This window comes from Petaurus breviceps, unplaced genomic scaffold (genome assembly GCF_028583685.1).
Source record: "Petaurus breviceps papuanus isolate PSGF00001 unplaced genomic scaffold, PetGlider_PUasm1.0 370, whole genome shotgun sequence".
In the NCBI taxonomy this organism is placed as follows: Eukaryota; Metazoa; Chordata; class Mammalia; order Diprotodontia; family Petauridae; genus Petaurus; species Petaurus breviceps.
In genome coordinates, this window is record NW_027186297.1 from 358,326 (window position 1) to 372,142 (window position 13,817).

General features: G+C 48.4%; 1 protein-coding gene across 4 annotated transcripts in view; it reads left to right on the plus strand.

Annotated features, from left to right (window-relative positions):
* Positions 1-9,497, plus strand: part of PPARA (peroxisome proliferator activated receptor alpha) — a 56,484-nt gene extending 46,987 nt beyond the window's left edge. For 3 of the 4 annotated variants that reach the window (XM_069099308.1, XM_069099307.1, XM_069099309.1), the window contains exons 6-7: positions 4,877-5,324; positions 7,654-9,497. In XM_069099308.1, coding sequence (XP_068955409.1) covers positions 4,877-5,324; positions 7,654-7,901 — 696 coding nt within the window. In that variant the 3' untranslated portion in view covers positions 7,902-9,497. Of the gene's footprint in view, positions 1-4,876; positions 5,325-7,648 lie in introns of all 4 variants that reach the window. The other variant, XM_069099310.1, reaches the window with a different exon arrangement.
* The last annotated feature ends 4,320 nt before the right edge of the window (positions 9,498-13,817 follow it).

Consider the following 13,817-nt stretch of genomic DNA (forward strand, 5'->3'; position numbering starts at 1 on the left):
CTCTCTCTCTCTCTCTCTCTCTGTCTCTGTCTCTGTCTCTGTCTCTCTGTCTCTGGGTCTCTCTGTCTCTCTCTGTCTCTCTGTCTCTCTCTGTCTCTCTGTCTCTCTGTCTCTCTCTGTCTCTCTCTCTCTGTGTCTCTCTCTCTCTGTCTCTGTCTCTGTCTCTGTCTGTCTCTGGGTCTCTCTGTCTCTGTCTCTCTCTCTGTCTCTCTCTCTCTCTTCCCCTCTCTCTCTCCTCTAGCTATCTGTCTGTCTGTCTGTCTGTCTCCTTTTACCCTCTCCCTTCTCCAAATTGTTTGCTTCTGACCTCCCCCAGAGTAAGATGGATTTTTATACCCAGCTAAGTGTGTATATTATTCCCTCTTTGAGCCAGTTCTGATGAGAGTAAAGTTCAAGCATTGACCCCCCACTCCCACCCTCCCATCTTCCGTCCACTGTACAAACTCTTTTGTAGCTCTTTTATGTGGGATAATTTACCCCCTTCTGTCTCTCCCTTCCCCCTTCTCCCAGTGCATCCCTCTTTCTGACCCCTTAATTTTATTTTTTTAGCTATCATCCCATCAGTCAACTCACTTCTGTGCCTTCTGTCTTTGTATATTTCTTCTGACATCATAATGATTAAGTTCTTAAGAATTACAAGTATCATATTCCCACATAGGAATGTAAACAGTTTAACCTTATTAAGTCCCTTATGATTTCTCTTTCCTGTTTACCTTTTTATACTTCTCTTGAATCTTGTATTTGAAAGTCAAATTTTTTATTCAGCTTTGGTTTTCTCCTCAGGAATGTTTGAAAATCCTCTATTTCAATTGAATGTTCATTTTCTCCCCTGAAGGATTATATTCAATTTTGCTGGGTAAATAATTCTTGATTGTAATCCTAGCTCCTTTGCCCTCCAGAATATTATATTCTAAGTTCTCTGATCCTTTAATGTAGAAGCTCCTACATCTTGTGTTATCCTGACTGTGACTCCACAATGTTTTAATTGTTTCTTTCTGGCTGCTTGCAATATTTTCTCCTTGATCTGGAAGTTCTAGATTTTGACTATCATATTCCTGGGAGTTTTCATTTTGGGGTCTTTTTCAGGAAGTGATTGGCAGACTCTTCAATTTCTATTTTACTCTCTAGTTCTAGGATATCTAGGATATTTCCTTGATAATTTTATGAAATAGGATGTTGTCTTTAAAAAAAAATCATGGCTTTTAAGTAGTCCAATAATTCTTAAATGATATCACCTCAATCTATTTTCCTGGTCAGTTGTTTTTCCAATGAGTTGTTTCATATTTTCTTCTACTTTCTTATTCTTTTGGTTTTGTTTTATTGTTTCTTGGTGTCTAGTAGAGTTCAATTCACCCAATTCTAATTTTTGAGGAATTATTTTCTTCGGCGAGTTTTTGTATCATTTTTTCTATTTGGCCAATTCTGCTTTTTTAGGAGTTCTTTCTTTGGTGAATGTTTATAACTCTGTCTCCATTTGGCAAATTCTGCTTTTTAAGGAGTTCTATTTAGTGCATTTTAAACTTATTTTGTCATTTGACCTATTCTGTTGTTTTAAAGTGTTTTTTCTTCAGGTGTGTGTGTGTGGTTGTGGGTGTGGATATGGGTGCCTCTTTCACCAAGTCATTTACTCTCTTTTCATGATTTTCTTGCACCACAATCATTTGTTTTCCTCTACCTCTTGTTTGATTCTGAAATCCTTTTTGCGCTCTTCCAGAAATTCCCTTTGGTTTGAGACCAATTCATTTTTTTCTTTGAGTCTTTGGGTATAGCTTTTTTGACTTTGTTGTCTTCTTCTGAGTTTGTCACCATAATAACTTTCTTCCTAGTAAATAGTATAGTAACACCATAGTATAGTAACACCATAGTAACTTCTTCTTCCTTGTCACCACAGTAACTTTCTGTGGTCAGTTTTTTTTTTTTTTTTTTTTTTTTGCATTTGCATTTGCATTTGCTCATTTTTTCCCAACCTATTCCTTGACTTGATTTTATGTTAAAGTTGGGTTCTGCTCCTTCAGGCTTGCTGCGTGGCTGTTTTCAGAGCTAGTTGTGTAGGTCTTTAGGATTTTAGGTCATTCAAGGTGGCATGATCGAAGGAGAGGTATGGCCACTGCTCTCCCAGCCTGTGCTCTGGTCTGTTCTGCCCCGGAACTGTGACCAGGATCCCTACTCACCCAGAGTCACATGCTCTGGCGTGTCAGTGCTCCTCCTCATTCTGTGACTGTGACCAGGACTCACATGTGGGCAATGCAACAAAGTCCTGCGCCCAGGTCTGGCAGAAGGTCCCTTACCATCTGTGGGTGGGAGCCCCAAAGCTGCTGCTACTGATTCAGTCACCCTCAAGGTTTGCTGCTGGCTTGCTGGGGCTTGGCCTGTGAGGAACTCTCGCCCCACGGAGACAGACTTTTCCTGCCGACCTTTTACGTTGTCTCGGGCTGGAAAATTGTTTCACCCTGTCATTTTGTTGGCTTTACCTCTGCAGAATTCATTTTGAGGCATTATTTTAAAGTTGTCTGGAAGGGAACTTGGCAGAGTTCTGGTGAGTCCCTGCCTTCACTCTGCCATCTTGGCTCTGCCCTCTCAAAATATTTTTTAAAAAGGTCCCAGAACCCAGGTTAAGAACCCCTGTGTTGGATGGGCAGCCCATAGGGCTTTTGCCTGAGTACATACATTCGTGGCAGACAATCCAAATGACCAAGGAGAGCCTTGGATTCTCTGGAGGACAAGAGCAGCCTGGATCACCTTCTGGAAGCTGCAAATCTTCCCCTAAACTTCCCCTCAAAACGAAGGCCCTTTTAAGTATCAATGGCTTACTGGGCGGGGGGGGGGTCTCTGAAGAATAAAAAGCGAAGATCACACAGAAGGACAATGATGAGTGTGGGCAGGCTGTGAGCACATAGCAGACCTAGAAGAACTAGGGTCAAGAGAAAGGAGGTGGCTAGTCACCCAGTGAGAAACGAGGGGCAAGACGAAGGCTCTGCTGACGCCCAGTGCAGAGGGCCCCTGGCAGGCTGTGCATGACTAACGAGGCCCACACAACAGTCAGGCATGGATGATGATGAAGGCAGCTACAGTCAGGAAGGCCCACAGGCAAATCCTGCCTCGGATACCAACTGTGTGACCCTGCCAGGTCACTCTACCTCTGACTCTGCTTCCTCATCTATAAAAAGGGGATAGTAACAGGTTGTGAGGAGCAAGGGAGACCACTTTGCAAAGTCACGGATGGATGCCCGCAGTTGTTTTAATATTTGAATAACACATCTGCACGGCCTGGGGTGAGCTCGGGTTCTTGGAGTCCTTGTGAAAGGAAGATGGGTTCTGAACAGATTCTACAGAGAAAGGCCTGGAGTAAAGGCCTTCTGGGGTTCTGTGCATGTCGTATGAGAGGCCTTTTTATTCCCGAGAGGCTGGCCCTAGGACCCTCGCAAGTAGGAGTTCCACACGAAGACTACCTGATGAGAGGTGGGGGTAGCGAGGGCTTGAGATCTGTGTGGACATGTCCCAGCAGTGAAACAATCAAGACCAGTGTCATCTCTGAGGATTTTGGTGGTTTCATTGCTTCATAAATCAGAACACTCCCTGGATAAATCCAAGGAATTCAGAGACTGCATTGGGGCAGATTTAAGGGAAACAGCGACTACTGCCATCATCCCCTTGGTCATGTTAAGTGCCCCAACCCAGCCCCAGACCGCCATTCCAAATTCCTTCCCACTATTCACCTAGGAAAGGCAGCTTTCAGTGAATAGAGCACTGGGCCTGGAGTCAAGGAGATCTGAGTTCAAATTCAGACGCTTCCGCGCTGTGCGAGTCACTTACCCTCTGATTGCCTGACAAGCCGGATCCACTGGAGGAGGGCACGGCAAACCGCCCCAGTGTCTTTGCCAAGAAAACTCCAAATGGGGTCATGAAGGGTCAGACACGATGAGCAACACTGTGATGAGCAGCCAGACTGGCTTGCTCAATACTCTACACGTTCTGATGAGGACTCCCTGGGGGGAAACTCCACCAGCGCAGATAGCGGACTCAGCTACAACTTAGCAAGTTGCATGAGCATTGAGAAGTTAAGTCAGAGTCAATTAGGAGCCATTTATTAAGGGCCTGCTATGTGCCAAGGACTGAGGGTACAAATACAAAACAGGGAAGACAGTCCCTGCCCTCAAAAAGCTTACAACCTAAAGGGAGGGGGCGGGTGCAACCCACCAAAGAGAGCTGGAAAGTGGGGGGAGGGGCGGCAGAGAGGAGGAGGAGGTCCTGCTAAGGGGGAGCTGTAGGAAAGCCCGTCAGAGAAGTCCCAGAGTGGTGCAGCTGGGTCAGTCCTTAAGTTGAAGTGGGCATTCATGGCTCCGCCTGCAATCAGAGGGGCAGAGGAGAGGGAGCCCAGGCTGATGGGCTCTTGAAGGATGATGAGCTTCCTGGGGTCTGGGAGAGATGCCAGAGAAGTCTCAGACTAGGACAACCAGGTCACAGAGGCAGGACTTGAACCCAGGCCTTCCACCCACTGCACCACAGTCCCTCTCCCCCGCTACATTTCAAGCACATTGAGTCTTCACCAAGAATTTCACGTGCACTGTCTCAGCTCCTTGGGGGTATATTAGCTGAGTTCTGTCCCCATTTCACTGATGAGGAAACTGTACAAATCCCAGAGCCCAGGCTGGAAACCAGGAGTCCTGACAGGCTTTCAGCCCTCAGCGCTTCCTTCCAGTCTGCCGAATCCTCGTTCCCTGCTTCGCTTTTTCTCCCCCCAGTCCTTCAGGGCCCCCCACCACACTATATCCAGGGCTTCTCCCCAGCTGGGCTCCAGTCGGCGCGTCACAACCGGCTGTATCAGCGCCTGGACAAACCGCTTAAAAAGCAGTTGTTTTGGTATCTTCTTCTGCAGCCTTTTGTCATACATGACATGGAAACCCTGTGCATGGCGGAGAAGACGCTCGTGGCCAAGCTGGTGGCCGACGGGATCCAGAACAAGGAAGCGGAGGTGCGGATATTTCACTGCTGCCAGTGCACCTCGGTGGAGACCGTCACGGAGCTGACGGAGTTTGCCAAATCCATCCCCGGCTTCGCCGCGCTGGACCTGAACGACCAGGTGACTTTGCTAAAGTACGGGGTCTACGAAGCCATATTCGCAATGTTGTCGTCTGTAATGAACAAAGACGGGATGTTGGTGGCCTATGGCAACGGCTTCATAACCCGCGAGTTCCTGAAAAGTTTAAGAAAGCCATTTTGTGACATCATGGAACCTAAATTTGATTTCGCAATGAAATTCAATGCCTTGGAACTGGATGATAGCGACATTTCCCTTTTTGTGGCTGCTATAATTTGCTGTGGAGGTGAGTAGTTTTAAAAGTTATGTGATGGGCTTAAAATCTTGGGGATGGTACAACGGAAAATATACCCTTTTTTTAAACCTTCCTTGGGACATTGAAAAAGCTGCACTTAATAACCACCAAGAGACATTTCAATAACCACAATTCAAAAGTAAGATCATATGTAAACGGAATTGTTCACAAGGTTTTTGGTTTTCTGAGAGCATATTAACCAAAAAAAAATTTTTTTTAAGCCTGTTTGCTTCTGATCTCTTCTCCTGGGTATGTTTTCTTATAAATAGGGCTAAGTGACTTCCCAAATTTAGTAAGTGTCTGAGGGTGGATTTGAACCCAGGGCAATGAGTCTTCTTGAAGCACCATGCACTGTGGCCTCCCCTGACTGCCCAAACAACAAAAGCCCAACTTTTGGACCAACTCTCTAATTTGTAGCATTGTAAAAGGTCTTTCTGGCTTGGCTTTGCATTTTTACATGACATACATCTTGCCATCTCACAATTTATTGACCAGCTGTCTGTCCTCCCTTGACTGGAATGGAAGCCCCTGGAGGGCAGGCCCTGTCTCTGCTTTGCACAGTGCCTGAACCTTTCCTTTTCCCCCATCCTTTCCCATTATTTTGCTATCACAAAGTGATAGCCATGGTGTAGCAGATGCCGATGGGTGTGGCGTCACTGGGTATGGAGAGTCCTGGCCCCATGGGTTAATTTTGTTCTCCCAGCTTCACCAGCTTATAACACACCCATTTGTTGCTCCCAGCCCGGCTGACTTGAGCTGCTTTATCTTTCCAAGTGTAAAGACATAATTCAGTTAGGTAAGTTTTTGATTTTGTTTTCCTGGTCAGAGCAGTCAGTCTGAGGGGCTCTGAGACCCTGTGAGCCCTCAGTCTTCTCATCTTTCCTTGTAGAGGGGGGCTATCCGCATTCTAACACAACAGTCTGGGGCAAAGCTGTTTCTCTCCTTAGACGCTGCTGCTTTCTGCTGCTGACAACAGTTAAATGCTGATGTACTTTCATGGTGTTCAATGGGAGGCTCGAATTCTTGGGGAGATAAATGTGGGCCTCCCTGCCCTGCAGGGAAGTTGGCTATCCTGTCACCAAATGCTTGGCTTGCTCATACACCTTAAAATAGCCCTGCCTAGGGCCGGCAGAGGTTGTCCCCAAAGGAACCCTGTAGAGAGGAACCAAACACTTGGGCTGACCTTCCCTAGCCCTTCAGGAGATGGAGAAGCTGAGGATCCCAGCACTCTTCCTTAAGAGAGTCCCAGGTGGTAACGAATCCTCTCCTCCCTAGGCCTGGTTCAGACATCTGGAGGGAAGCTGGGGCCACCCCCATACTAGGAATGCTCTCCAACCTTATTTCTACCTCCTACAATTCCTTGTTTCCTTTGAAGCTGTCCAGGTGACCCATTCTTCTTGAGGCCCTTCCTGCTCCCCCACATACACCCACAAAATTAAGTGGGTTTTTATTTGTGAATATATTCATTTCTGTTCTCATTGTCTTAGATGTAAGCTCCTTGAGGGCAGGGCCCATTTCATTTTTATCTTTGATTCCTCCACACTAAGTACAGTTTTCAAGCCCTTGGGTGGACTGAATATTTCCATGGCTATGGACTACAAAATACTGAATTAGCAATGTGCCTTTTTAAAAGGCAACATCTCATTTTTGTATGATGCTTTATTGCTTATAGGCCATCCACTTTTCCTTGCAAAATCCCCGTGCTGTGGGCCATGCAAACACCTGCAGTAAGGCTTATGGTTATGAGATTTCCTGGGTCCCACTACGGGTGTCAGAGAGAGGACTCAGACTGCTGGCTCCTGCTGCCGTGTAGACACATTCCCCAGGCATCAGCCTAACTTACCTTGGCTCCAGTGACAGCCCTGAGTGCTAGACCTGGGTCCCAGTCACAGACCCTGCTGGGAGTCCTGATTCTGCTAGGTGTATGGGATCCAGCCCAGGTCGTTGAGGGCCCTCAGAGCTCACCCACTCCTGCACATTCCAGCTCTCAATGCTTTTCTTGGTTCACAGTGGCTGATTTTGCTCCTGACTCTCATTTCTCTCTCTTTTTAAAAAAAATTACTTTTCAGTTTTATCTTATCAGTGGCCCCACAGATCAAATTCTTGGTGCAGCGAGAGGCATATTCTTCAGAGAGGTCCTGCACAAATCCAAGTATAAGCTGGTCCCACTCTAGGGTTTTGATTCAGAAGGCTGCTGTTGTTTTTTAATTCCACAAGGGGTTCCTGCCCTCAGAGCCCTTCAGTGCATGGAGCCCAGGGGGCCTGGGGAGGCTCACTGGCTCGCCAGCTCTAAAGGTGCTCTTTCTCCCTCTGAGACTAGATCGGCCGGGCCTCCTGAACGTGGGACACATCGAGAGAATGCAGGAGAGCATCGTGCACGTGCTCCAGCTTCACCTGCAGAACAATCACCCCGACGATGCCTTCCTCTTCCCCAAGCTGCTGCAGAAGATGGCAGACCTTCGGCAGCTGGTCACGGAGCACGCTCAGCTCGTACAAGTCATCAAAAAGACTGAGTCTGACGCCGCCCTGCACCCTCTGCTGCAAGAAATCTACAGGGATATGTATTGAGCTTTTAGTTGTTGTTTTTAAAGACAGAACTTTTTCCAGAATATTTAAAGCCAACAGAAATATTAATGATAGATGGGAGCAAAAAGACTTTGCACAAAAGTCAGCTGTGCTTTAATCCTAGAACATGGAAATCAGTCATGATCCAGACAGCTGGAGCGCCACATTTCTATTGGTTTTTGAAACAGTATTTCAGAGTTTGCCAAGCATCCAAAAGCTGGCGATGAGCGGGTCTTGGATAGTCAGGGTAGAATCGGGGGGTTCCGTCTGATTCTGTTAAGGCACCTGATTCTGATCAATGCAGATTTATTTATATTACGTGATGTAGTATTTGGTTCATTGGTAACCTCATAACAAGGACTTGGTTCTCATGCTCATTCTGTGCTGGTCTGCCTAACAACGGGCCCTCCTGATAATGCCCTCAAGTCACAAGTGGGGTGCTCAGCAGGCAAGGCCCAGGTGCTCAACCAGCAGCAAAGGACTTCTTAGAAAGATTTCACTTCCCTCAGAATTTCAATGAGGATCATAGCACTTTTCTAACTGAGATCTTTTCAAAAGCCTTCTTTAAAAAATCAGACAGTCAAAAATCCACGGGCTGCACTAGATACCCACATCCACAGCTGCTGAGATTGTTCCAAGGTGATCTCAGACTTTCGCAGCCAACTCCAGAACAGTGTTCTCCAGGCCAACACAGAAAGTGCTGGTTAGCAAGATCTAGGACTTCAGTGCTTAACATCACACAATCTGAAACTGCTTTTTGGGCCAGCGGGAACTAGGAGTGACCTCTGATTCTTAGAATCTGACTGTTAGGGCTAGAAAGGACCTAATTATCTCATGGGGCCTCTTTCAGCTCTTGGAGGGGAGGGGCTCTGCCCCCCCCCCCCGCCTCCCCCCTAGGCCATGCAGTCTTCCTCATGGGATCCAGCCAACACACTACACCCTCCTCTTGCACTTACACTCTTCCCACCTGGGCTTGCTACCTGACTGGCCTGCCTCCCATCCTGGTCACATCTCTCCCCAGCAATGCTTGTTGGGGCTTGTTTTGCCAGGTTTTATGGACCAGTCCTTCTCCTGCCCTCTTGAATCTTTCTCCCACCTCTGGGTCCATCAGTACAAATTGCCTCCTCCCTCAGAGATGAACGAGCATGACTTGGACTCCACTGACCGTGGCATATGCCCAGGGAGTAATTCTTCACATCCTGTCCACCTTTCCCCTTCTTTTCCCTTGTTCGCATTGTGTCAAGGTGGCTCCTTGGGTCCTTTTTTCTACAACTTTTAAACTTTTTTTTTTTGTAACAAACTCCCTAGTGGAGAAAATGAAGCCAGCTGGATTTAGTATGCCAGGATGTTGGGTGTCCTGGCCATCTTACCTTAGGGCCATACACTTCACTAACAGAACTGACCTGTGAAAACATGGAGATTCTTCAGAATAGATAGTTGCTTCTGCTTTACTCTCAGGGTTTAACAACATCTTGGTTGTTTGGGGAGATATTTAGTGAGCCCAGCCTCCTTTTATCTGCCATGTCAAACTGTCACTGTTTCCAAGTCACAGAAATGTTGACCACAAGAATTAAAGATCACATTCTCCATTTCTCTCCAGTTCTCGACATTTGAGGTTATCCATCTAAAACACGTTGAATTGCAAGTGTCTTCTCTTTACATGCTAGTCATAACAGATAGTCTCCAAAGCATCCTCAGCACCAGAGCTCTAGCTAGCACCAGAATACTGATTCTTGATCTTGCTCCTGCTGATTCAGACTCTGAGGGACAGAGCGATTTCTTGTCCCCCATGAGCACGGGAACCCCCTGAGGTCCTGACGCTCTTTGACCAATGAGCTGGTTGGACTCCTTGCCTCTTGGTCCATTTTCACTGGTCATACTAGATTCAGAATTTCAGCACCAGCAGAGCACTCCCTCATTTCCTGGTGGGGATGGGGTCATGGCAAGTCCTGTCTTGAGACTGTCAGAAATTCTGCTAAGGAGGAATCTTCATGACATGTTACAGAGAAGAGGAATAGACGTAAAGCAATATCCAGCTTGGCTTCAGCTCTTGAATTAACCCTAAGTCTGTAGATCCAGGGCTGTAAGAGACCTGGAGGCCTCCTGGCTTAGCCCCCTCGTTTCTATAGAGCAGGAAACAGAGCCCTGGAGGCTGAGAGCCTTCCTGAGGCTGCACAGGTGACCAGTGTCAGAGAGGGGATTCCCAGCCAAGCTCTTTGGCCCAGAACCAGCCAGTCCCCCTTCCAGGAGGCTGGGGCTACAACAGCACAAACCTTTAGCAAGCTCTTGCTCATTCCAAGCAGGAAGGCAGGACAGCAGCTCACCTCTAGCAGCCCTAGGCTGAGCAGAAGCCCACACTTGCGACTCTTCGAGGCAGATGCCAGGCAGACTCACAGATGATCTGGGGCTCCTGTGGACTGCACAGGTGTGAACACCAGGTGATGAGGGTGACACCTCCAGCTGGGCCCCAGCAGTGCTGACCATCACAGCCTTGACACTCAGAGGTTTGCAGCATCTCAGCACCCATCAGTGATCACAAAGCGTTTGCTCCAAGTCTATGTAAGTCCTTTGGCCACAGAAGGACGAGACTCTGACAGGCTCTTTTCTACATGGGATTACGGTCTTGAGGAGAGCTCAGAGAGCACAGCCCCATAAGCAAACTCCCCAGGGAGGGGAATGGACCTGCCTGAATCATCCTGACATCTGCCCCATGTCCTCTGCAGAATGGGAAATCTGGATAACCTAAGGGCTGCTCATTGAATTTTCCTCTACAATCTTGGACTAAACAAATTTAAATCCCAAAGAAAAACGATCAATAAACACATTCCTCTGGTGGTCCCCACACAGAAATGGGTCTTGGGGCACCTATCTCTACCTCCAGTTTACCCAGCCTGGGACAGATCACAACTGGCCACAGCCTCAATCCCTCCTCCATGCTGAGTGGACAGTGGGATTGCCCCTGTATCCAGGGGTCTGAGACCCAGCAAGGCCCCCCTCCCCACAGAACTCCTGGAAGCCAAGCCTTAAGGGAAACGAGCCACCTCCAGTTCTCCCTCCTACCCGCAGGAGCCAGGCACAAGATCAGGGATCCCCTTCTCTGTAAGGCTGCAGGCTGGCTCTCCCTCTGGGCCAGACGGTGAAGGTGTCCTGCACTCACATCAGGAATTAGGAGTCTGCTCAGAATGGACACGAAGTCCACAGCCATCCATCCTGTCTCCATCAGAGCCAGGCTGGATATAGCTTAAAAGTCAAAACAAACCACAGCTTATTATGCCTCTCCTATTCAATATTTCCCAGACCTTTCTTACAAAACCCTGAGGGGGCAAAATTAACATCTATTAGGCCTGACAGTGGAGAGAGAGATGATTGACAGATTCTGAGCACCACAGAGCACACCTGTCACACTCCCTATTTGAAGGGAAGCTTCATTTTTTTTAAGGGACAAGAGTCCCAGTCCCTAAATAGTGTCCAAGTGCCCTTTGCACTGGGCCAAACTCTTTGTCTGAAAGTCAGAATTGGATAAGTATATGGTAACCTTAGAACCTTATCTCCAGGACCACAGTGGCTAATGCCCTCACGTTGGTGTGGAGCAGAAGAGAGGTTGACTTGCCTGGAGCCCAGGCCTTGGCCTCCAGGGGCCAGTCCCTGGTGCATGAACACCAAGGACAACCTAACCTTTTCACAATTTCATCATGAAAGCTTGCATCCTAGTGCAGTCCAACAGTGTCTCAGGAGATGCTTACAAACAGGCAGTGCTGACAACTACTGTATCCAGGGCCCTGAAACTGGATTTCTTTTTTAACAGATGTGAGTAGGCTCTCCTCAGTAGGAATGAAAAGGCTCGAGCAGCCCCTCCTCCATAGGCCTTGCACTCCTTGCTGCTTGGGAGCAGGTCACTCTGCCCTCTTCCCCTTCCCACATCCATGAGCCTCCCACTGGGCCCGTCTGTCACCAGTGAGAAGCCACTGGCAAGCAGCCAAGCTGAAGCTGACAAAGCCAAGCCCCCAAAAGAAGCCCAAGGAAAAGGGTGACTGGTGAGTAGTTAGGAAAGCACTGAAGACGTGAGGACAATGGCAGGTCTGGGCCACATACTGCCCTCAGTGATGGGTCCTCAAATGCAAAGCTGTCTCTGCATGCCCACATACTGTCACTTTGGGACCAGGGAGCTGGGATCATAAGCAGACACGGTGAGGAGACTCCTGAGGTTCTGAGTGGGGGGAAATAGCAGCCCAGGGACCCAAAGGCAGACCTTCCCTGCTTTCTGTTTCCAGATCTCGTTTGTGTCAAAGGCTGGCCTTGGCTTCCCAGTCAATGGGCAGCCTTCACTCTTTTGATGGCTGGCTCCTCCATCTAACCTGGGCGCTGAGGACTGATTGGATGCTTATTCATTACTGAGCTTTCTTCTTTTTGTGCAAAGCACTTTTCTTACACAGTCATATGAGGGAGGTAGATGTATTAATCTTGCGCCTCTAGCCACCACTTGATAGAGAAGGAAGCGAAGCCCGAGAGACATTGGCTGACCTGCTTGGGGTCACCCCAAAGCCTCTCAAACCGCCTTCCTTGTCCACTCCCAATGGGCCCTTGGCCTCCAGAAGGGGACCACTGAGCACTCACTGTTCTCGTCAACTGTCTCTCAGCAGCAGGATGGTCTTTGACTCCACAGCCCAAAGGCACCCATAGGGGATCAGCCACCTGCGGGCATTCATTGAACCTTTGGGAAGCCTTCACAGGGATGTGGTACAGTGCCAAAAGCACTCAGGTTCTGATATTTACTATAAGCTCTATCACCATAAGCAAGCCATTTCCTTCTGGGCCTGTTTTATCCTTTGTAAAATGGGGATGATGATCCCTGGGCTGCCTGCCTCCCAAGCAGTCTGCCTTTGTAAAGCACAGAAAGCCAGTTCTAAAGAGGACTTCAAACTTGCCAGGTTGCCTCTCCACCGAGCCAGACCCAGACTAGGGCAGGAACAAGGGGCAAGAGCTCAGTACCTTCATTTCACTGGTTATGAGGCAAGCAAGAGGGCACTGTTCTCTGGTAGCCACGTCCCAAACCCAAACCCAAAGGATCCACACCCACAAAACAGCCTGGATAACAAACACAACACCTAACAGGCCTGCTCTCCTTCCTCTGTCCACATTCCCCTGCCACATGCTGCAGCCCCAGACTGGAAGGCACAGGGGAGCAGGGAGGAAGCCAGGTTCTGCCCTGGACCCCCCCAAGCTGGCTGGAGGAGCTCTTCACTTCAGCTCCAAAGACTTCATCCTAAAGACAGCCCTCCAGCTTGAAGAATTAATCCTTTCATTTGACCAAGTTTCCAGTGAGTTCCTTTTCACATCTAAACGGCAGACTTTTATTGGGCCATTCATCCCACAAAGCTTTGGGGCTGTCTCCTGACGTGCCCAGAAGGGAGAGAATCCCCCTTGTAAAACACGCAACACGGGTCTGGTCTTGAGCAACGACACAGAGCCTGTCAGAAGATCGATGTGTGAGACACTACCTGCCAACCATTTCACAGGGGCTCGGTGCCCTGGAAGCTCCCAGGAATGCTGGAAACTTTAGAACCCACAGCAGCTTGCTCAGTTCTGGGTTTGCTGGGATGTTGTGAAAAGCAATCCTGGGAGTGTCTGGACCTCACTAGTGAGAAACTGTACCAGGAATGCAGGATGGGCAGCCATCCACACCAGCAAGGGGCTCGGGCTTTCCCACCTAGCAACTGGGCAACGGCACTCATGCTGCTCGGCCCATAGAAGAGTTGTGAGCAAATCGTGCCAATGAAGCAAGGTCTCCATCCTGCAAGACTGGGAGATGTCTCAAACCAGGGATGCCTCATAATAGCAGCTCAGAAACAAATGAGGAACGACTCAAGATGTGTGTGGGAGAGGGAGTCCATGGAAAGAATGATACCAACGCTGTTCCAG